This window comes from Medicago sativa, chromosome 4, assembly GCF_051527215.1.
Source record: "Medicago sativa cultivar Bolivia chromosome 4, Bolivia_mono, whole genome shotgun sequence".
Lineage (NCBI taxonomy): Eukaryota > Viridiplantae > Streptophyta > Magnoliopsida > Fabales > Fabaceae > Medicago > Medicago sativa.
This window is the reverse complement of record NC_140752.1, coordinates 69,885,282-69,907,733: the sequence shown is the minus strand read 5'-3', so window position 1 is coordinate 69,907,733 and position 22,452 is coordinate 69,885,282. Positions and strand designations below refer to the sequence as shown.

At 33.4% G+C, this 22,452-nt stretch overlaps 4 protein-coding genes and 2 long non-coding RNA genes across 7 annotated transcripts; all 6 read left to right on the top strand.

Annotated features, from left to right (window-relative positions):
• Window positions 1-122: 122 nt before the first annotated feature.
• LOC146931322 (uncharacterized) lies at window positions 123-848 on the top strand. The gene has a single exon (XM_085707649.1). The coding sequence runs from the start codon at window positions 123-125 to the stop codon at window positions 846-848; it is 726 nt and encodes a 241-aa protein (XP_085563775.1).
• A 3,343-nt stretch (window positions 849-4,191) lies between these two features.
• Window positions 4,192-7,264, top strand: LOC146931321 (putative amidase At4g34880). Its single transcript, XM_085702802.1, has 5 exons — window positions 4,192-4,749; window positions 5,423-5,637; window positions 5,784-6,026; window positions 6,123-6,321; window positions 6,732-7,264. The coding sequence occupies exons 1-5, from the start codon at window positions 4,213-4,215 to the stop codon at window positions 7,122-7,124; spliced, it is 1,587 nt and encodes a 528-aa protein (XP_085558928.1). The 5' UTR covers window positions 4,192-4,212; the 3' UTR covers window positions 7,125-7,264.
• An 812-nt stretch (window positions 7,265-8,076) lies between these two features.
• Window positions 8,077-12,044, top strand: LOC146931320 (putative amidase At4g34880). The gene is made up of 5 exons (XM_085702801.1): window positions 8,077-8,652; window positions 10,106-10,320; window positions 10,470-10,712; window positions 10,888-11,086; window positions 11,489-12,044. Exons 1-5 carry the CDS (start codon window positions 8,125-8,127, stop codon window positions 11,861-11,863), a joined length of 1,560 nt encoding a protein of 519 aa, XP_085558927.1. The 5' UTR covers window positions 8,077-8,124; the 3' UTR covers window positions 11,864-12,044.
• A 2,133-nt stretch (window positions 12,045-14,177) lies between these two features.
• On the top strand, window positions 14,178-15,049 carry LOC146931319 (Disease resistance-responsive (dirigent-like protein) family protein). The gene has a single exon (XM_085702800.1). It carries the CDS (start codon window positions 14,207-14,209, stop codon window positions 14,783-14,785), a length of 579 nt encoding a protein of 192 aa, XP_085558926.1. The 5' UTR covers window positions 14,178-14,206; the 3' UTR covers window positions 14,786-15,049.
• Window positions 15,050-16,678: 1,629 nt separating this feature from the next.
• On the top strand, window positions 16,679-17,303 carry LOC146931318 (uncharacterized). Its single transcript, XR_015006638.1, has 2 exons — window positions 16,679-16,996; window positions 17,072-17,303. It is a non-coding gene; the product is annotated as an uncharacterized LOC146931318 (long non-coding RNA).
• Window positions 17,304-18,961: 1,658 nt separating this feature from the next.
• LOC146931317 (uncharacterized) lies at window positions 18,962-21,926 on the top strand. 2 transcript variants are annotated; one of them, XR_015006637.1, is made up of 5 exons: window positions 18,962-19,681; window positions 19,821-19,935; window positions 20,243-20,297; window positions 20,398-20,542; window positions 21,826-21,926. It is a non-coding gene; the product is annotated as an uncharacterized LOC146931317 (long non-coding RNA). The 2 variants fall into 2 exon arrangements; XR_015006636.1 differs by having other exon boundaries at window positions 19,817-19,935.
• Window positions 21,927-22,452: the final 526 nt, after the last annotated feature.

Genomic DNA, 22,452 nt, shown 5'->3' with positions numbered 1-22,452 from the left:
TCTTAAACCGCTGTTTAGAGACCTACCTTCGCTGTTTTGTTAGTGACGCACCTAAGCTATGGTCATGTTTCATTCCTTTAGCTGAATTTTGGTACAATACCAACAGCCACTCCGCCATCGGAATGACACCCTTTCAAGCTCTTTATGGCCGCAAACCCCCAACCATCATATCCTACACCCCTGGAAAATCCAGAATTGAATCACTAGATGAGTTACTAACTCAAAAATCTCAAGTGTTAAAACTGTTAAAGGTCAATCTTTCAAGGGCTCGGAATCGCATGATACAACAAGCAAACCTCCACCGCCAAGACAAGACTTTTGAGGTTGGGCAATGGGTTTATCTGAAGCTCCAGAAGTACCGTCAACACAGTGTTCATCGTCGTGAATCCAACAAGCTCTCCAAGCGTTTTTACGGACCATTTCGCATTATCAACCGCATTGGTCCAGTTGCTTATGAGCTCGACCTCCCTGCTTCTGCCCGCATTCATCCAGTTTTCCACATATCACTGCTCAAACTTTGTAAGGGCCAACCAGCCACACAAGTCTCCCCACTACCTGATCCAGGAAGTTTCCCTCCACTGCTTCCAACTCCTATGACCGTTCTTGATGTTCGCCACACAACAGCTGGGAAGAAGGAAATTCTGGTTCATTGGGAGGGGTATTCACGTTCTGAAGCCACTTGGGAAGACTTACAAGACTTTCAACTCCAGTTCCCACACTTCAATCTTGAGGACAAGATTGGTCTGCATGGGGTATGTAATGATACAATGTCACACTCAAGCCCAATTACCCAAGCAGCAGGAAGGCCCAAAAGAAACACAAAGAAACCCAACAGACTTATGGATTAAGTCAGTCAAATGCAAGTTGGAAATTGGTTACTCTGATCTATAGTATAAAGGCAACATGTGCTATTGCTGGATACAGCTGTCTTATGACCGTTTGAATACCAGTAGAGGAATAAAAAGTTAATTAGAATTTTTCTTATTTAGTTTTATTTGTATGCGCTAGGATTTGGACAAGTGTCCCCTAGATGCTTAAATCAAGGCAACTATGTAGCCACTACCCTAGAAGTATTTATGCAGCAATCATTGAATGAAAAGACAATGAAAATTTTCCAATAAAAAAAACCTCTTCTTTATCCCCTGAATTTCTCATTTTCATGAGAATTTAATTTCTTAAATATTGTGTCCACATAATCCTTATCACACTGCTGATAGCAGCAGCCAACCGTGCACCAGCAAAACAGAAAAAAACCTGAGGCACCTAAAACAGAAAAACAGCAAACCAAAATCCACTGCAGCTGAAAATAGAAGCCCGAGGCTCAACCCAAACCAGCAAACCTCAGCCACAAAAGTCCCGGACTCCTCTAAAACTGCCCCGCCTATCTCAATAAGCATTCCTTAGGGTTCCAACACCACTCGTAATAGAGTCAAGGAGGACTTTTAAGTCTAGAATTCGCCCATTTCCACGAAATCACCCATTCCTTAGGGTTTCAATTTATATGTTAAAATTGTCGAACTTAAAGTACCATGTAATTTAATATAACATACAAATTTAATGTAACATAAAGAACTAATTCAAGAAAAATAATCAATTCTAGAAAAAAGAGTCAAACTAAAAGATCACATACAAAATTTTATTTATTTGTCTTTAGCTTTTTTAATCTCTTCAATGCAATTATCTCATATTGTTGAAATGTGAAATTAGTTGCATTGTTCTTTTGAACTATTGTCTATTTTGTGTCATCACAACCTAAATACATGATATGATGAAGTATTATCACAACCCCAAATTTAAAGGTTGTCCTAAAGTAACAAATCTTAATATATAATACTAAGGTTCACAATGCATGCTCATTGTGAAACCCTTAACCTAAACCTAATCCTGCCTTTTTTGAGAGGTTTAAAAAATCTTTCTGAAAAAAGTCTCTGCAGGGAGTTGAACTCGCAACCCATAGCCTCCATCCAAACACTTTAACCACTTGACCAGTAGCTATTTTAGTGTTATAATATCGCTTCCACTAATACATTATGATTGAAATGAATGAATAGCATATCATGAACAAACCAACAATGAATTAATACAGCAGTTTATATCAACAATTAAAAAGAATATACAAGGTCAAGTAATACAAGGCACAATTAACTTTTAATTTGACGTTATGATTTTTGTTTCATTTTACGTTATACCTCCTTCACACATTCTTTACATGTTTATTATGGATTATGGATGGATGGATTCATTTCAATCACAACCTTTGAACTGCTTTTTTTATTTTTATTCCGTAACTCATTTTTTAATTATGACCATACACTCACTCATTATATATACAACCACTAATATGATCTCAATATTTTTAGTTTCTACATTGAAAACATTGTGTATAAATATGTGATTTTGTGCATCATATTTTGGGTTTTGTTCATCATCACTTTCAAGTAACAATTAGATAGTTTATCTTCAATTTTGTATTGTTGTTTTTCCACTCACTTTTACTTTTCATCTTTTGATTATCAAAGTCTAAAACAAGAGTGTTCTATTTGTGGATTGGAGTTTGCTATAGGACAAGCTTTAGGTGGCTACATGAGGAGACATAGAGCTTCAAATATGAAAGGAAATAACAATATTCACAATTCTAATAATACTATGTGGTGGTAGTAGTCTTGATTCGCTGCAAGAGTTGAAAGCTAGAAACCAGTAAGTTTTGGTGTTGGATTTGGATTTGAATCCATTTTTCAATATTTCTTGGTATTAATTATATGACGATTTATTCATTAGTGTATGTACAATTTTTCTCTTATCTCTTGATTATTAACTGGTTTCTATGATATAATAATTGATAGGGAGTCAAGTTACTCTTAGATTGATCAAATAGTTAAGCTTCAAATGTTTATTAGTCTATTTTTCGAACTTTCTTTTATATATTTTTTTATTCCTAAATGTATATGTGGATTTTTGATTTGTTTTGTGAATTAGGATAAATGATGCTTCTATTTTTTATTTTGTTACATCATTGATGGTGAGGAAGAAGCTTATTAAAAATGGTTGTTTATCGTCACTTTCTCCTTGAAACTATTGGATGATTCCTCTTCAATTTGGTGTTATAGTTTTTCTTCTCTTTTTTACTATTTATTTTTTTGCTATTAATTAATACAAATTGGTAATATAAATAAGGGGTATATTTATAAATAATACTGTTTTTTTATAAAGGTGAAGACAAGTGTCTACCATTTCTTAGTATAAAAATAATAATAAAAATATTACTCCAAGTATAATGATAAAGATAAACATTGTGTATGTGTAATTAAGATAAAGATAGATAAAATTGAGATGAATAAAGAATAGTGCCTCTAAAAACAATATATAGAGAAGGTTAGAGGATATGATCCAAGTTACACATCTATCTCTCTATCTTCTATATATTTATATATCTTTGAATTTGTAATTCTAAAAAAAATTTACACTATTAATTAACAACTTGACTTTTCAATTATCTTTGAAGAATTAAAGAATTAATTAATTATCAAATTGAATAGTTTCCTCCACTATTGAAAAAAAAAAGGAACTTCCCATTCTGCATGATTGCCCAACTCTACTACCATGATCATTTATGCTTTTCTGCTTTGTTAAGGTGATGTGGTTCTCCTTTTACTTTCCTTTCCTTATTTTTTGTGTTTGGGTATACATTTTCGGTCCATAAATTGGTTCTTTTTTAAGGAAGGTCCGTAAATTGGTTGATATGTTTTCTAAAAAAGAAGTTCATATATCCCACACATATAGCATATAAGATTATACATAGAGAACACATTATTTTCTTAGACTAATACAGTTTTATTTTCATATTTTATCCATAACAACAGAGAGAGGTGTGATCACTAAGATGTACTTTCAAGGTTTGATACTTACTATTAAAATTTGCTTTTAGGATTTACACATATGCAATTTGTATGACCCGTGCGGCAGCACCGGTGCAAGGACTAGTTACTGTAATGTTCAACTTGCAATCAAACAAAGTAACATACCTTTCAAACTAGGCCACCAACCCCGGTGATGAGATCATCACCCTGTCTCACCTTCACTTTCACTACTTCATAAAGTAGTTAATTTATGCCATTATTATAGTGTTTACGAAGATTACGAGATCCCTCCCAATCTTATCTTATTTAAATAACTAATCACCAAGGTAGCATTCTGGTTTCAACAAATCAAAAAATGGTAACAACAACCAAAGTTTCTCTTTCTCTGTTGGTTTTATTTACAGTGGCATTTAGAGGATTGATCATCAACGCAATAGATGAATGGTCAGATTTCGCAATCGAAGAATCAACCATAGAAGACATACAAGAAGCATTCACACAAAACAAACTCACTTCAAGACAGCTCGTTGACTTTTACTTACACAGAATCAATGTCCTCAATCCAATACTTGGTGCTGTATTGGAAGTCAATCCTGACGCACAAGATCAAGCAGACAAGGCTGATTGTGAGAGACGAGAAGATCGGGACCGTTCGTTGCTTTATGGAATCCCTGTTTTGCTCAAGGACAGTATTGCAACCTTTGACAAACTCAATACTACTGCAGGGTCGTATGCATTGTTGGGGTCCAAGGTTCCGCGTGATGCACACGTGGTTTCTAAACTCAGGGACGCTGGTGCAATTATTCTGGGGAAAGCTAGTCTCCCCGAGTGGTATGGGTTTCGTTCTACCGTTATGCCGAAAACTTGGTGCCCCAGAAGTGGATTTGCCTTGGTTAGTAGTGCTCATCACTTCAAATATATGAAAAATGAAGTTTATAAAAACTAACATTTATTGTTCCAAGTTGAACTAGATTCCGATCCTTTAAATAAAGTCTCCGGTTTGAACCTTCTGAATGCAAACATGTTGAGTGAAGATAATCCACTAAAGATAGTCAGCCAAATTTTCTGGCAGAGATTAATCATCGACAAAAGTTGGTTCACAGTTCCCCCAATAACGTGGTTACAAAAAAGATATATAAAATTTCATGACACCGTTGTAATCCTTGATTTTAGAATTGAGAGAGATGTTTAGAGAGAGCAAGAATTCTCCCTATTTCGATTCAGTGGTATCTTTCATTCATGTACTATGAAGTACTATTGATATAGATACAGACACTCACTGAACACCACACTAACAATAATAATTAAAAAAAAAGTATCTGGTATGATACATGTCAAACAACAGACACACTCACACACTATCTATCTGAAGTGTCCATGCTATACATATCAATATATCAATATATCATGTATGGTGAAGAAGAGTTAGAAGATTTAGAATTTAATTAAGTTGGATATAAAAATCAGCTTAAGAATATAATGGAATTTCAGAGTGACACAAATGACAATTGTGATATGCTAACCTTGATATTGGTTGATTTAATTTCTGGTAATATGTCATGCAGAATCCTTATGTGGAGTCTAAAAGTCCATGTGGGTCTAGCTTTGGATCTGCTATTTCAGTGGCAACAAACATGGTTACAGTTTCATTGGGGACAGAAACTGATGGCTCTATTATCTGTCCAGCTGATCATAACTCAGTAGTGGGGATAAAACCCACTGTTGGACTCACTAGCAGGGCTGGTGTCATACCGATTTCACCTCGTCAAGATACTATTGGGTCAGTGCCGATGTTTTTAAATATAAATGACTAACTTGAAATGAAAAAAGAATACAATATTTGTTTGAAACTTTAAATTAAGTTATAGGGTCTCTGATCTAGTTTTTTCCTTTAATTTTAAATGTGAGAATGTATTTTTTGTATAGGCCAATATGCAGGACAGTTTCAGATGCAGTTCATGTGCTTGATGTAATTGTTGGGTTTGACCCTAGAGATTATGAAGCTACAAAATCAGCAGCTAAGTTCATACCTTCGAGTGGTTATAAGCAATTCCTCAATAAACAAGGGCTCAATGGAAAGAAAATAGGTGTTTTGAGGAATCCATTTTTGATTCCCTATAAAGGATCCAATGTCACTTCCATCTTTGAGGATCGTCTCAATCTGTTGAGGTAAAATTATAAAATAATTCATAATACTATTGCTATGACACTATTTGTAGTAAAATACTGATATAATATTGTATCTGTTTCATTTGGAAATTGAAGAGAAAGAGGTGCAACAGTGGTGGATAATTTGGAAGTAGAAAATTTAAGCATCATTTTGGACTCTTCACAAAGTGGTGAAATGATAACATTACTTTCAGAATTCAAGTTGTCTCTCAACAAATATCTACAGGAGCTCATTTATTCTCCCGTGAGGTCTCTAGCTGAGATTATAAGCTTCAATATCAATAACCCTAATTTAGTAAGTGTCTATACATTTACTTTTAATTTTAAATGGTCAAATAGCTGGTGAAAACCTCATGGAAATTATAATTTTGAATATTATCATTTATGTTTTCAAATTTTATCTAAACTTTTAACTATACTATGGATTATGCATAAGATACTTATATGACATAAAAGTTATCTATCATTTGGAAAGCGTATGAGAAGAACTTTAAACAGAGTATTTTGCTATCATGCTATGTAACAGCTACAATATATATTGAAGGTTTGTTTGGTGTAAGACAATCATTTAATTTGACACATTTTTACTTGTGTCGCGTATCAGTGTCGTGTTCTATGTCCTTGACTGCGACAGTGCTTGACACGTATTTTGCTCGGTTTAATTTTGTAATCTAGTAGTGAACTGTTATGGTTTTCCTGTAACAGGAAAAGACTAAGGAATATGGGCAAGATTTATTTATTGCTTCAGAAATGACCAGCGGATTTGGAAAAAGTGTAATTGAGGCAATGAAGATGATGAATCAATTGTCAAAAAATGGGTTTGAGAGTTTGATAAAGAAGAATCAATTGGATGCAGTGTTGGCCATAGGCTCTGATGCTTCTCCAATGTTGGCAATTGGAGGGTATCCTGCAATCACTGTCCCAGCTGGATATGATAGCGAAGGAATGCCATTTGGAATCTGTTTTGGTGGGTTAAAGGGAACTGAATCAAAACTGATTGAGATTGCTTATGATTTTGAGCAAGCTACCAGGGCAAGGAAGCCACCCCTCGCTTTTCATTCACACATGAAGAAATTTAAGGATAATATTAGGACCTAGACTTGACTGATGGATTTCTGGTGATTGTGGATTTGATTAATACAAGTACAATATCACATATTTAGTTATTGCTTATGTATATCTTTAGCCTTATTTTCTCCCATCATATCATTTATTTGATGTTGAAAATGGTTTCTCTCAAATCATAAATTATTAGCTTATAATCATATGACTTGCACTCCAAGTTATCTTTTAAAGCATATTTATTAGAGTTTAAATTTGAATTGTTCGACTCAATCCAAAAGATGATAATGTCATAGGTCCCTCCTATTTTATAAGTAAGTTATCTATATAGTAATTTAAGCTTGACCTTTTTTATGGAGTTTTCAGCGACATACCGGTCACACCCTCAACAATGACTCTTGCAGTTGAAAGCATTTGGTCATGATTTTTTTTTTTTTTTTGTCATTAGAGTCTCTACTACCACTATCCAGACACGTGAATGGTCTTTGAAAATTTTAAAATAAGCATATCTACATAATCAATGTCATTAACCTTCTTCACTTGCAAATTAGCTTGAATAGTCAGCTTAAGGATAATGTTGGTACTAGGTCTTAACACTAATTCGAGAAAAATAATCAATTTAAGAAGGAAAAAAGTCAAACTAAAAGATCACACAAAAATTTGTTTATTTTATTTATTTTTGTCCAGTTTTTTTATCTCTTCTATGCAATTATCCATATTGTGAAAACTTGAAATTAGTTGCATTGTTCTTAACTTTTTTTGCCATTTATTTTGAGATATGTGACGTCTTCTCACAATGTTGGCCCCTTTTTTTTAAGTTAGGGGTCAATATTATTATATTTATGTTAGGGGGACAAAATCACAAGTTTTTAAAAATTAGAGGGACAAAAGTGCATTTAATATATGTTATCCACCCAAGAAGTTGACCAGAATTCAAGTTACTAATATAGATCCCTTTTTGAATCTTAGTAGTAAATTTGAATAAGTAACAACTAACAAGAAGGCAGCATTCCATCTTAGTTTCAACAAATTAAAAATGGTAACAAGAACCAAAGAAGTTTGTATTTCTCTGATGCTATTCGCAGTGGCATTTATCCATGCAATAGATGAATGTCCAGATTTTACAATCAATGAATCAACCATAGAAGACATACAAGAAGCATTCACACGAAACGAACTCACTTCAAGACAACTTGTTGACTTTTACTTACACAGAATCAATGTCCTCAATCCAATACTTGGTGCTGTATTGGAAGTCAATCCTGATGCAAGAGATCAAGCGGACAAGGCTGATTGTGAGAGACGAGAAAATCGTGACCGTTCGTTGCTTCATGGGATCCCTGTTTTGCTCAAGGACAGTATTGCAACCTTTGATAAACTCAACACTACAGCAGGTTCGTATGCATTGCTTGGATCAAAGGTTCCACGTGATGCACACGTGGTTTCTAAACTCAGAGATGCTGGTGCTATCATTCTGGGGAAAACTAGTCTCCCAGAGTGGTATGGGATTCGTTCTTCAAAAATGCTAGGACAAGCTTGGTGCCCTAGAGGTGGATTTGGCTTGGTTAGTAGTACTCATCACTATCACTCTCTCTTTCTAAAGTATTTTTGTAAATTTTAGTTATATTGAATGAGCAATAGATGTATTTTTTTTTGGGTCAAGTATATGGATGTATTTTTTTTTGGGGTCAAGTATAGATGTACTGTTTTATTGTTACTTTTTGATCTAATAGTGATAATTGGCTAACGTATTTCTAGCATGATCCTTGGTTGGGGGGAGTGAGGTTAAGAGATACTCCCTCCGGTCACTTTTATACAAAAAAAATAAATAATAGTTTCATGGTGATTAGTTAATTTAGTTAAGTGCAACTAATTTTCTAGATTTCAGGTAAAACATAAGGCAAGTTTACTATATTGTCCTTTTTGATTTTGTTGGAAAAGTTCATTCAACTACTCATATTAAAAGTTTTTGAATTAAATGAAGGGTATATTAGGAATACTGGCATTAAATAGTTTCGATGCGTTAATTTTTGCTTATAATAATGACCAAAATTTAAGACCATTTTGTTAGACCTTGCATCGGGGGTCTATTGCAACGACTTGAACAAGAAGATGATGATGATGGTGGTGATGATGATGATGTTGATGATGAACATGATGAAGATTGTACAAAAAAATTCCAAAGCTAAACCACCAAAGCCATCCATTCAGTGAGTCAGTTGAGTAGTCTTGCTCTTTGTTGGACAACTTTTTTACATGAAAATGTAGCAGAGAGGTGGGTGTGGAGATCTGATATCAGTGATGACTATTCGGTTAAAGGAGTATACAGTAACAATTTACTTTCAGAGGATCGTAATTTACCTCTTATTGACAATGTGAAACTTTATCTTGGTGGTGGTTGAGACATCAAGTTAAAGGTTTTAATTATGGTTTAAACCAATGGTGGGATCATCCTACCGAATTCCTTGGAAGTGCAGCTGGGAAATGATTTTGCTGGAGCTGCGGCTAGTTCACATGCTTCGCATTATTGGTTCTGGTGTGGTGGGTGATAGATGGTTAATCTGTATTTGGCAGGTTGGTGGTAGGGAAGTGGTGTTATTTGATCGGTTCAGTACCTATTGCGATCTGTTGCTCTTGTTCTTTCTCTGCAGCATTTGGATATCAACACCGGATTAATGTACGGCGTTCATTTGTTGGTTCAGTACCTATTGAATCTTGATTTATTTTGATATACATTGATGATAAGGATATATTAGTTTATAGGTTTGCTATGTCGCTAGTTTTTGCTTAAAATTATAATGTTTTTATTCTCACGATTAATAATAAATAAGATTTGATTTTAGGATTTGTAGAACAAGTTTTCTAATTCACAATTTGAATCTTGAATTGATAACCTCAGAGTGTCACAAATGACACTTGTGATGTGCTGACTTTGACATTGGTCGACTTAATTTGAAGAATTGTATCACTTATTAGTAAATATGAGTGTATAACTACTGATTAGTTATGTTATGCAGAACCCTTACGTGGAATCCAAAAGTCCATGCACGTCTAGCTTTGGATCAGCCATTTCAGTGGCAACTAACATGGTTGCAGTTTCTTTGGGGACAGAAACTCATGGCTCCATTATCTGTCCGGCTGATCACAACTCAGTAGTGGGGATCAAGCCAACTGTTGGACTCACTAGCAGGGCTGGTGTCATACCGATTTCACCTCGTCAAGATACTATTGGGTTAGTGCAGACGTTTTTAAACATAAATGACTAACTTGAAACAAATTAAATAAATAAACGGCCTGTTTGAAGTTTTAAATTAAGTTAAAGGACATCAAATGTAGTTTTGTCGATTAATTTTAAATGTGAGATTGTATGTTTTTGTATAGGCCAATATGCAGGACAGTTTCAGATGCAGTTCATGTGCTTGATGTAATTGTTGGGTTAGACCCAAAAGATTATGAAGCTACAAAGTCAGCTGTTAAGTTTATACCTTCAGGTGGTTATAAGCAATTCCTCAATAAACAAGGGCTCAATGGAAAGAAAATAGGTGTTTTGAGGAATCCATTTTTGATTCCCTATAAAGGATCCAATGTCACTTCCATCTTTGAGGATCATCTCAATGTGTTGAGGTAAAAATACAATATAATTCATAACACACACACACACACACCCAATTGCACATTGATTCTTAATAACGCACACTATGACATGCACGCTATATTCAATATTTATAGTATAGAAAAAAAAAAAAAAATCAAATGTATACTAACACTGAGTTGTGTCTGTTTTATTTGCAAATTCAAGACAAAGAGGTGCAACAGTGGTGGACAATTTGGAAGCGGAAAATTTAAGCATCCTTATGGACCCATCTCAAAGTGGTGAAATGATAACCTTACTTTTAGAATTCAAGTTGTCCGTCAACAAATATCTGCAGGAGCTCATTTATTCTCCTGTGAGGTCTCTAGCTGAGATTATAGAATTCAACATCAACAACCCTAATTTAGTAAGTATATAAATACTTCAGATTTTATAATTTTAAATATTTTCCTTTGTGTTGTCAAATTTTATCTAAACTTTTCAGTATCCCTATTACATCATGCATAATATACTAGTATATAACATTAAAGTTGTGCATCGTTCGGAAAGCATGTGATTAGATCTTTGAAGTTTGAACACAATTGTATTTTGCTATATAGCACCGACACTTGAAGTCTTTTTTGTGTCTGACACGCATTAGTGTTCAACACCAACAAAAGCAGTTATATTATATTATTTCATTTTCACAAATTAACTTATGTTGATGTATCAGTGTCGTGTCTCGTATCTGTGTCTGTGATTTGTATGTATTTTTCTCACTTTAGTATGGTAGTTTAGTAGTGATTTGTTTATGGTTTTCTTGTAACAGGAAAAGACTAATGAGTATGGGCAAGATTACTTTATGGCATCAGAAACGACCAGTGGCTTTGGCGAAAGTGAAATCGAGACAGTGAAGAAGATGGAGCAATTGTCAAAAAATGGGGTTGAGAGGCTGATAAAGAAGAATCAATTGGATGCAGTGTTGGCCATAGGTTCTGATGCTACTTCAATACTGTCAATTGGAGGGTATCCTGCAATCACTGTTCCAGCTGGGTCTGATAGGCAAGGAATGCCATTTGGGATCTGTTTTGGGGGGTTAAAGGGAACTGAGCCAAAACTGATTGAGATTGCTTATGACTTTGAGCAATCTACCAGGGCAAGGAAGCCACCCCCTCACTTTTCATTCACACATGAAGAAATTTAAGGATAACATTAAGACCTGACTGGACTAAATTTGATTAATACAAGTAGAATATCACATATATAATTATGGTTGATGTATATCTTTTACCTTAATTTTTGCCATCAAAGTATTGATCTGATTTTGGAAATGGATTCTCTCCTACCATAAATTAACAGTCTAACATATGACTTGCACTCCAAAAGCTGTTTTTTATTAGAGTTTCCCATCCAAAAGATGATCTATGCAGTTATTTAAAGGGTCATGGTCCCTAAAGTTGAGCTCAGTTGGTAGCTAATAATTTATGCAAGGGCCGGGGTTCGAACCCCGGATTCCCCACTTCTCCACACATAATGTGTATGAATCTAGCCACTAGTCTACTTGACAAAAAAAAAGGGTCATGTTAACCAGTGTTACTGGAGCACTAGTTAAGTAGCTAAAAATGGAAAGAAAAACAAAATCAGCATTAAAAGCAACACTTTTTCAAGTTTCAAGAAGTAAAATACACAATTTCCAAAAAAAACATTTCATTTTATAATTCCTTAAATAGTGCCTCGAAGGCACCGGTTAACATTTTCCTTGTTTAAATTTAAACATCTTTTGAATTGATTCCCAAATTAGTCTTTTATGTTACATTTTATTTGCAATGTTAATACCATGTTTGATCATTAGGGTCTCAATCCACTATTGCAAAGAATATGCCACCAATAAAGCACCCATTAAACGGTCTACATTTCTTGAAACTCTATCATCGTCAAGACAAATGTACACAACCTTTAAACACATGGAAATCAAAAACCTACCTACGCAATCAATGTCATTAACCTGTTTCACCTGCAAAATAGCTTGGACAATCAACTTACAGTGTTTTTTTTTTTTGAGGAAATCAGCTTACAGTGTTGTTAGTATTAGACATTAACACTTTATCATATTAATCTAGAAACTCAAAGGACTATGAAATTTAACGTAAAAAATTTAAGGACCAATTCAAGAAAAACATAAAAATGAAAATGACCGAAGTGGTTGGTTGGTTTTTTATTTGAGAGAAGTGGTTGGTTGGTTAGTATGCCTATTTCTTTTTCGTCCGTACCTTGATTTAATTTCTTCTTTCCTGTGTGAAATTAGCTGCACCGTTTTTTGAACTATTTTTACTGCTTTACTAGTAACAAACCCGTGCTGACGCACGGGTACAGTAAACGTTTGTTGTTTGTAAAAGATCATTAAAGTTTAATAAGAGTTTTGATATAATTGAATTATTTTTATGTCGAATTATTGATACACGTGTGAGTGTTCAAAGATTACTACTACTATTAGTCTCACTTAGCATATGTTTATAAGAGAAATGTCAAGCAACACTCTCTTTTGAGCACTTTCTTTTTATTGGATAAAATCAATGTAGGACCTACACTTTAGAAATGGAACCCACATAAAGTAGTGGGACATACATTGATTTCACCCAATAAAAGAATGAGTGCTAGAGAAAGTGTTTAAAAGAGATTGTTACTAGTATTCCTCATGTTTATAATATATTTGGTTTCGAAGTTGGGTATATCAGAACCACCGAGGGTCAAACCAATGATTTGACAAATTCGATACAAATCAAACTATCTTAACTTTTAATTTTATTTTAGCTTCTTAAAAAAAAAACAAACATCGTTACTCTTTAGTGATTAGATATCAATTTTATGTCATTCAAAATCAACCACCAAGATTCAATACTATTTTTGTCAAAAAAAAAAAAAAAATTCAATAATATTATTTCTTTTATTTCACACTCTATTACTAACTTACTAACGTTATTTGAAAAATGAGGTTCTTAATTTTTTTTCAAGTATCAACCAAATTGTAGCAAACTAAATCAATTCAATCTTTTATTGTTTTGATTCAGTTAGAATTTTGGGAGAAAATACTACGCAAATGGAAACAAACCAAACCAATTTTGTTTTACTAGTTCATATTTTTTCCTCAATTAAAAACATACCAAATATATCGGTCACGCCTATTCTCATTACCAGAATAACGTGAGACATGGTGTGAATTTTTTTTATCCTGTCATGTTTTTAAAAGTAGTTGAACGACCACATGTATCATATTGATGAAAGAAACCAGCTATCATGCTGTAGTGACCTCCTTCACTTCATCATGACAAAAAAGTAAAAACAACTATTGTCGGTGTAGTGTTGTTGTTAAACCACAATTTAAATTTTTCTGGGAAAAAAGTGTGCAAAATATTCTCCATCAAACAGTACCTAACACCTACAACAATTGACTAACTCCACAAGAGAAAGAAAAAAAAAACAAATTTTAAGCAAGAAATTTTCTATTTATATATAATTACACAGAAAGAAAAGCCACAACAAGAATCCAATGAAAATGTCTAAGCAAAATGTGCTTGTGATGATACTTCTAATAAGTGCTATACTTCCACCACCAATTCAAAGCTTGAATTTAAAAGCAGGGAATTGGGGTGAAACTTTTCAAAACAAGAAACAAGAAACAGAAACAAACCTTCAATTCTATTTCCACGACACACTAAGTGGAAAAAACCCAAGTGCGATCAAGGTGGCTGAACCTGTAGACAAGACCAAAACATACCTTACACAGTTCGGAAACATTATGATGGCAGATGATCCTTTAACTGAAACATCTGATCCAAAATCCAAGCTCGTGGGCCGAGCACAAGGTATTTACGCGTCATCGTGTCAGCAGGAGATTGGGCTTCTTATGTCGTTGAGCTACTCCTTTGTGGATGGGCCGTATAATGGTAGCACATTTGCTCTTGTTGGAAAGAACCCTGCTATGAACCCGGTTCGTGAGATGCCTGTTGTTGGAGGTACTGGACTTTTCCGTATGGCAAGGGGTTATGCCATTGCTAAGACTCATTGGATTGATATTACTACTGGTGATGCTATTGTTGGCTACAATGTCACCCTCGTTCATTATTAATAGCATTATAGATTTGTCCAGCTTCCTATGCATGACCCAATGTACACTTTCTCTTGTTGGTATTTTTCTACTGTATGTTTTATTTTTTTTCTCTTTGTTTTTCTCCAAACGAATGTAGCTTATTGGCCTTGTACTGAGTTTTATATGTTTTATGTATTGGAGTATTGGACTATCATTGTAGACAAAAATAACTCAAACATGTATGATCTGAATGTGTTTTACCCTTGTATGAAAATGACAAGAATGTAGAATCCTATTCATCAATTTCTCTAGATCATCTTTATATTTCTGTCAACTTGATTCTCTCACAAATTTTTCAAGTTTCTAATAATTAAGGTAGAGGATCCGAATACTGCAGAAAGAAAGAAATTAACTTGTCATCATAGTCTTCATGATAATACAATTATTACGTACATAATTAGAGGGTATTGGTTAGTAGTGTTGGTTAAAATAGTTTGTGGTATGCCTATAAATAGATAGGTATTTTAATCACTCAATCTAACTTTTTATTATTTGTATCACTTTACAATCATTTAATACGATATTTGAACCTTACTCTCATCCCATAGGCCATAGCTATAGATACCAGGGCCGGCCCTAAGATTTTTGGTGCCCCGGACAAAACAATAAATTGTGCCCTTTTAATTATTCTAATCTATTTATTTTTACATTTTTTGTTGCAAGATAATTATTTATAATCAAAGTTATCTAAAAATATATTTTCAATAGAATTAATTAAAGCGAAATAAAAAGAAATATATCTACACAGTACTAACTACTAAGTAAAAATAATAATTTTGGTGCCCCTAAAAAAATGGTGTCTTGGGCTGCCGCCCATCCTACCCACCCTCAGGGCCACCCCTGATAGGTACCACATCATGAAAACCTTCACTTGAACAACTCTGTGTCACTAACAATGTCACACAGTTAAAAAAAAAACTCATATTTGTATACCTTAATTTTTCTTATGCTTGTTTAACACCTCATTTTTTCACTATTTTTCTCTTTCTATCACATCATTTACATTTTATATTTATCATATCACTCTCTCTATTTCTATCTCTCTAAGTGTAGAATGGATAAAAAGTGTACAAAAATAATTTTGTAAAGAAAACATTGTCACACAGGCCACCATCCAAGACCAAATCCCTTAACTTTGTCTCACATTACGTCCCACCTCAGTCCTTGCTAATTCCCGCCACCAACCAGGGATGGAGCTAGAAAAAATTATTAAGGGTGACGAAATTTGACACACCATAAGTAAAATGGACAATTATGTTTAGTTTTTTCAACCTCTCCAAAAACTTCAGTTTTTCAAAATAATGTAAATATAAACACATTTAAATTTATTTTTGGGTCCCTATAAAATAGTTTTGTACCTCTAAAAAATATATCTTTTTTATTAAGTTTAGTTGCTACACATTTTTCATTTATATTTACTTCTCTAATTTGTAATTTTAGAAAATAAATCTTCTTTTTCGTTTTTGATTTACCATGTTATTGGTACTAAGTTTACACTGTTGTTTTTTTTTTGTTACTGTTTATACTGTTGGTTAACAATGATTAATCTCTGCGGATCAACTTGTAGGGCATACAAATTTGGTTATTTTCTCCAAACCGAATTTTCTCATACTAAAAAAATGAGAGATTAATCCCCGTCGATTAACAGTGGTTAATCTTCGTCAACCTATCATTTACTTAAGAGATTTAAATCTTTACCATTTGAATCAATTCATTATTTGTTAAAATTAAAATATACTTGACTAAATAAATATAATAGAAATTTATGAGAAAGAGTATGGAGACAATCTATTCTATATATAAAAGTTGTCCCAAGCCAATTTTGAAGCCCTAATTTTTCCTAAACCCTAATGACTAAAATACCTGTTTTAACCCTAACCTAAATCTTAATTACGAAACCTAATTTAAACCTAAACCTAACAATTTTTCCTCTCTTTCTCTCACGCGTTTCTTCTTCTTCCTCTTATCATCGTCACCACCGCCAACCCTCTCCCCCCATTCCTTATGCAATCACGTATTACCGCACGGTCAGTTCTCTCCCTCTCTCCTTCTCTCTGCGACACTGCTGCTGTGACCATGGCCTTTTCGATTTCTTTTTCTTTCTGCTTCAATCATTTAAGCGAGTTACTCGCTTGCACGCATCAATTTGTTGAACGCACAAATTGATGGATCCAAGACGGCGACCGAAGGGTGATTGTTTACGTTATGAATTTGTTCTGTTGAAGTTCGATTTGATTCTGATGATTTTTGTTTTGTGATTTTTAGGTCTGAATTCAGAGAGAGGTTTACGATAGAGAATCCAAGCAACATATCCGTTGTTGTGGTGAGTTTTGTGAAGCGATATAGTTTTACCGTGAATTTGAATTAGGTTGGGAAAGCTGATGGAAAGAAATGGAATGGATATAAAGGTTGAATTAGGTTAGGATGTTGTGATAATTTCACCTCTGTTCCACTGAAGAAAGTTAATATAAATCTTAATCCGTGTTTTGATTTTAAATCATTTTTGTGATTTATGTGTATTTTAAGATCCGGGTCATTTTGAAGATGTGATGCAACATGTATTTGTTTATGGTATATTAAGAGGATTGTTTACGTTATCAAATTTGTATGTCTATTGTTTTGATTTAATTGTTGTGTCGTTCATGTTGTCTATTCATTCCATTGTTCAAAGAACTAGCTACAATCATAAGCAAAAAAGGTACGAAAATTGTATTTTTTGGTTGTTTCATTGGTATCACTTCAATATCTTTTTATAAATATTATTTCATCTCACCAACTTCGCAATTTGATAGAAGTGATTTAACGTGGTTTCAATTTTACTATTTCCTTCTCACACAATTTATGCTAGCATATTTTTTTTCTTCTGTTTCTTTAGGAGCTGTAACTTCTCTTATAGTTAGTGTGACTAGGTTTGAGTTCATATGTTGAAGATGATGATGGAGAGTGAGGCTTTGATGAGAAGGTGATGCTTTTACAGGTTTCTTTCCCCTTCAGGTTTTTCACTTATAGTTCTTTCCTTTTTGTGTCCTGCTTTTTGAAACATTGTATTTGCATCAGGCTTGCCTTGATTTAAAGCTATATATGTTTTGTTGTTCTCCACTTCTTTGTGTGTGTCGCTGATATTTGTTGTAGTATCTTGCTTGACAATATGTAATTACCTCTTAATTATTTAACATATGATTTTGGTTTTTGAAAGGAACATATGAATCTGCTATTATTTTTCATTCTGTGTTGCTAATCATTTGGCAAGAACATATGAAGTGTGTTACATATTTTTGCAAGTGGGCATACTTATGGAATCACATTGTAGCTTACTTTATATCAAGGTACTTTGCTATGTTCTTCTCTATTGACTTCAACCAAGGCACGAGTATTTTCTCATTTCTCTATAGTTTCTTTTTTTTTTTTGAGGAATCATTTCTATAAAGGTGTTTGCTCATTATCTGTATCATTTTATGAAGGCAGAGTGACGTATGAGAACGATCAGAATCTTAAGGCGACTAAGCTTGGTTTGTGGCTTCTAGGGACAAAGGAAAATGAGGAAGAAACAACATTATCTATTAGAGTCTGCTCTACATGTGTAATGTCTTCCTTTTTCATATTATTTCAAGTTGCAAGTAATTTAAATTGAGTTTTAAGGTAGTTTTCTTTGACTGCTATAAGGAGCTTATTTCATAAGGTTATACTTAGATGTGTATATTTTTTATCCAAGCTTATTTTGGGTTTCGGCGACCGAAGGGTGATTGTTTACGTTATGAATTTGTTCTGTTGAAGTTCGATTTGATTCTGATGATTTTTGTTTTGTGATTTTTAGGTCTGAATTCAGAGAGAGGTTTACGATAGAGAATCCAAGCAACATATCCGTTGTTGTGGTGAGTTTTGTGAAGCGATATAGTTTTACCGTGAATTTGAATTAGGTTGGGAAAGCTGATGGAAAGAAATGGAATGGATATAAAGGTTGAATTAGGTTAGGATGTTGTGATAATTTCACCTCTGTTCCACTGAAGAAAGTTAATATAAATCTTAATCCGTGTTTTGATTTTAAATCATTTTTGTGATTTATGTGTATTTTAAGATCCGGGTCATTTTGAAGATGTGATGCAACATGTATTTGTTTATGGTATATTAAGAGGATTGTTTACGTTATCAAATTTGTATGTCTATTGTTTTGATTTAATTGTTGTGTCGTTCATGTTGTCTATTCATTCCATTGTTCAAAGAACTAGCTACAATCATAAGCAAAAAAGGTACGAAAATTGTATTTTTTGGTTGTTTCATTGGTATCACTTCAATATCTTTTTATAAATATTATTTCATCTCACCAACTTCGCAATTTGATAGAAGTGATTTAACGTGGTTTCAATTTTACTATTTCCTTCTCACACAATTTATGCTAGCATATTTTTTTTCTTCTGTTTCTTTAGGAGCTGTAACTTCTCTTATAGTTAGTGTGACTAGGTTTGAGTTCATATGTTGAAGATGATGATGGAGAGTGAGGCTTTGATGAGAAGGTGATGCTTTTACAGGTTTCTTTCCCCTTCAGGTTTTTCACTTATAGTTCTTTCCTTTTTGTGTCCTGCTTTTTGAAACATTGTATTTGCATCAGGCTTGCCTTGATTTAAAGCTATATATGTTTTGTTGTTCTCCACTTCTTTGTGTGTGTCGCTGATATTTGTTGTAGTATCTTGCTTGACAATATGTAATTACCTCTTAATTATTTAACATATGATTTTGGTTTTTGAAAGGAACATATGAATCTGCTATTATTTTTCATTCTGTGTTGCTAATCATTTGGCAAGAACATATGAAGTGTGTTACATATTTTTGCAAGTGGGCATACTTATGGAATCACATTGTAGCTTACTTTATATCAAGGTACTTTGCTATGTTCTTCTCTATTGACTTCAACCAAGGCACGAGTATTTTCTCATTTCTCTATAGTTTCTTTTTTTTTTTTGAGGAATCATTTCTATAAAGGTGTTTGCTCATTATCTGTATCATTTTATGAAGGCAGAGTGACGTATGAGAACGATCAGAATCTTAAGGCGACTAAGCTTGGTTTGTGGCTTCTAGGGACAAAGGAAAATGAGGAAGAAACAACATTATCTATTAGAGTCTGCTCTACATGTGTAATGTCTTCCTTTTTCATATTATTTCAAGTTGCAAGTAATTTAAATTGAGTTTTAAGGTAGTTTTCTTTGACTGCTATAAGGAGCTTATTTCATAAGGTTATACTTAGATGTGTATATTTTTTATCCAAGCTTATTTTGGGTTTCTGTGGTGACTTTATCAAAATCACGGTGCGCCACCGTGATTTAGAAAAAATTATAGGGTGCAGCTTTTACAATAACCATTATTCTATCCTTTGTGTGCATTTAAAAAATTAACTAATGATTTGCCTAAAGTTTCTAATTTGTTTTACTGGTTTGATTACAGTCCCTCTCTCTGATAATTTTCTACAACTATCGAAGATTTGGTTGAATCAGCTGAGGTTAATTATTTTGTTCATGATTTTCGCAAGATTACTCTTCATTCTACTGTTTTATGCCAAAATTAATTTATTTTGTGTGTGTAACAATGTTGCTTCATAGATGCTTCAGTTCAGTGTTGGCAAGAACCTGTGAGTTTAAGACTGGTATAGGATGGTCTATCAGGCATACAATAAATGTGCATCGAGAGTTATTACTATTATTGTGAAGATTTTATGTGAAAAATGACAAGGTCTGCAATTCTGAGGCAAGTTAAATAATCTCTAATTTTAACTTAAAAGTGTATTGTCGATAAGTTTATACTTTTTTTTCTACAATCAATGATTTAGGATACTACTGAAGGATGTTTTCTTTTTAAGCTTGAATCTCATGGATTTGATATTCGCTCTAGAGTAAACCATGTGAATCTGTGGATGCCTATTTTATCTTTCGATGAACAGCAGCGACATCCAATTTGAGTTTTCTATATCAACTCATATTTTGTATGTTTAAAAAAGATAGATATTCACCCAAATAAATAATGAAAATCCATTTCATCTTAATTTTATATATGATAGTAATTGCTATCATGATTCTCAATCTTTTTGTATGATGGACAACCAATTAAGTTAACAATCCTTAATCAACACATGGTTGACATTTACTTGCCGTGCATCGAAAAAAATTATGGTAAGCTAGAAGTTTGATCATGTCAATGTATATGGTTGTTGAATATATGGTATGGTAGACTATTATCCATTTTTACCCTCAGTTGCAGGGGTAATAGTTGCTGAATAAATTATGGTTGTTGAACTTTGGTCTGTTAGTAAAATGAGTATGTGGTAAAATAGCTATCAATGAATGTGGTCAGAGATTACGCGCTTTCTGAATGGCAGTTTATCAGAGTTTAAAAAATATACATGAAAAGGACATTGAAAAAAGTTTAGTTTCATTAGTTTATACCAGATGTTATGAACAAAAACTCTTCAAAACAAATTCATGGAAACCCTTCAATCACATTAAGTCCTTATCTGTTGTATCATTAAATTTAATGATTGGATGAGTGAGGGTCATTCATGTTCTGATGTGAATGATGCAGAAATGGATACATGAGGATGCGCAAATCATGTATATTGTAGGTGCCATAGTGTCATGGTTAAACCAGATGTCCATAAAAATGGCTGATATACCTGAGCCTTTTTTTTTGTCACATTTTTTTTGGAAATTAGGTTAAGGTTTTACCATCTACAAGCAAGCTCTTATATAGCAAGGTTATCAATCTGAGTGTGTTTATAAGGATGCCTGTCAATTAAATCCATTCATTATGATTTCAATTGGATGTGAGCTATAGGCTATCAGAAGGATATTTGCACAATTTGTTAAAATGACACAATGGACTTGCTTGCACGTTTTACCACATATTATGTAATTAGTGCACTCTATTCTATGTTGTCATAGTTTTTTATTTATTTAAGCAATCACGATTTCTCTTGCACAGGTTTATGTTATCAATGAGATAAGTACTCATCATTTCTCTAAATACAAGTGAAGGTGTTGGCATGGTTTGATTTCCCTTGAAGGGCGGCTGCATTCCCCCATACATAAGCCACTACCATTTTGGATAATCATGATTATCACTTCCTGTGATTGTTGTAACACCCCGTTTTCCCAACATAAAAATTTCATTTAAAATCAGAGTATTTTGATCACAACGGAATGTCACATACTTCATTTAAATCATAAAATGGATAATAATAATAATCCTTCAAATTCAACATCATGAAAAATCTTAAACTATTGCAGCGGAAAATAGTTCAACATTTAAAAGTCTTGGCACGCAGGCCTTATTGAAAAATCTCATAAATTAGTTCATAAAAGAGACACGTAAGGAATAGAAGTAAATGCAAGCCCCCATCCCGTTACGTATCAGAGCACCTAGACACCAACTGAGAGTCCACTCATGAACGCCCCTAATCTTTATTACCTGCACATTACCCACGGTCGAGGCAACATATACGCAGAAGGGGTGAGATTTCATAATCAATACATTAAGCATATAATCCAATAAAATGCATTTAACAACTTAAACATTAATAACATGTCAACAATTAACAATCAGTATATTTTTCATGTCATAACAAATACAATCATCAAATATCATTACTAATTTTCATCACA

Coding starts and splice junctions, on each gene's coding strand:
- LOC146931322 (XM_085707649.1), top strand. CDS start 123: ATGACACCCTTTCAAGCTCTTTATGGCCGCAAACCCCCAACCATCATA.
- LOC146931321 (XM_085702802.1), top strand. CDS start 4,213: ATGGTAACAACAACCAAAGTTTCTCTTTCTCTGTTGGTTTTATTTACA. Junction 5,638..5,783: donor CCTCGTCAAGATACTATTGG/GTCAGTGCCGAT, acceptor TTTTTTGTATAG/GCCAATATGCAGGACAGTTT. Junction 6,027..6,122: donor GATCGTCTCAATCTGTTGAG/GTAAAATTATAA, acceptor TGGAAATTGAAG/AGAAAGAGGTGCAACAGTGG.
- LOC146931320 (XM_085702801.1), top strand. CDS start 8,125: ATGGTAACAAGAACCAAAGAAGTTTGTATTTCTCTGATGCTATTCGCA. Junction 10,321..10,469: donor CCTCGTCAAGATACTATTGG/GTTAGTGCAGAC, acceptor GTTTTTGTATAG/GCCAATATGCAGGACAGTTT. Junction 10,713..10,887: donor GATCATCTCAATGTGTTGAG/GTAAAAATACAA, acceptor TGCAAATTCAAG/ACAAAGAGGTGCAACAGTGG.
- LOC146931319 (XM_085702800.1), top strand. CDS start 14,207: ATGAAAATGTCTAAGCAAAATGTGCTTGTGATGATACTTCTAATAAGT.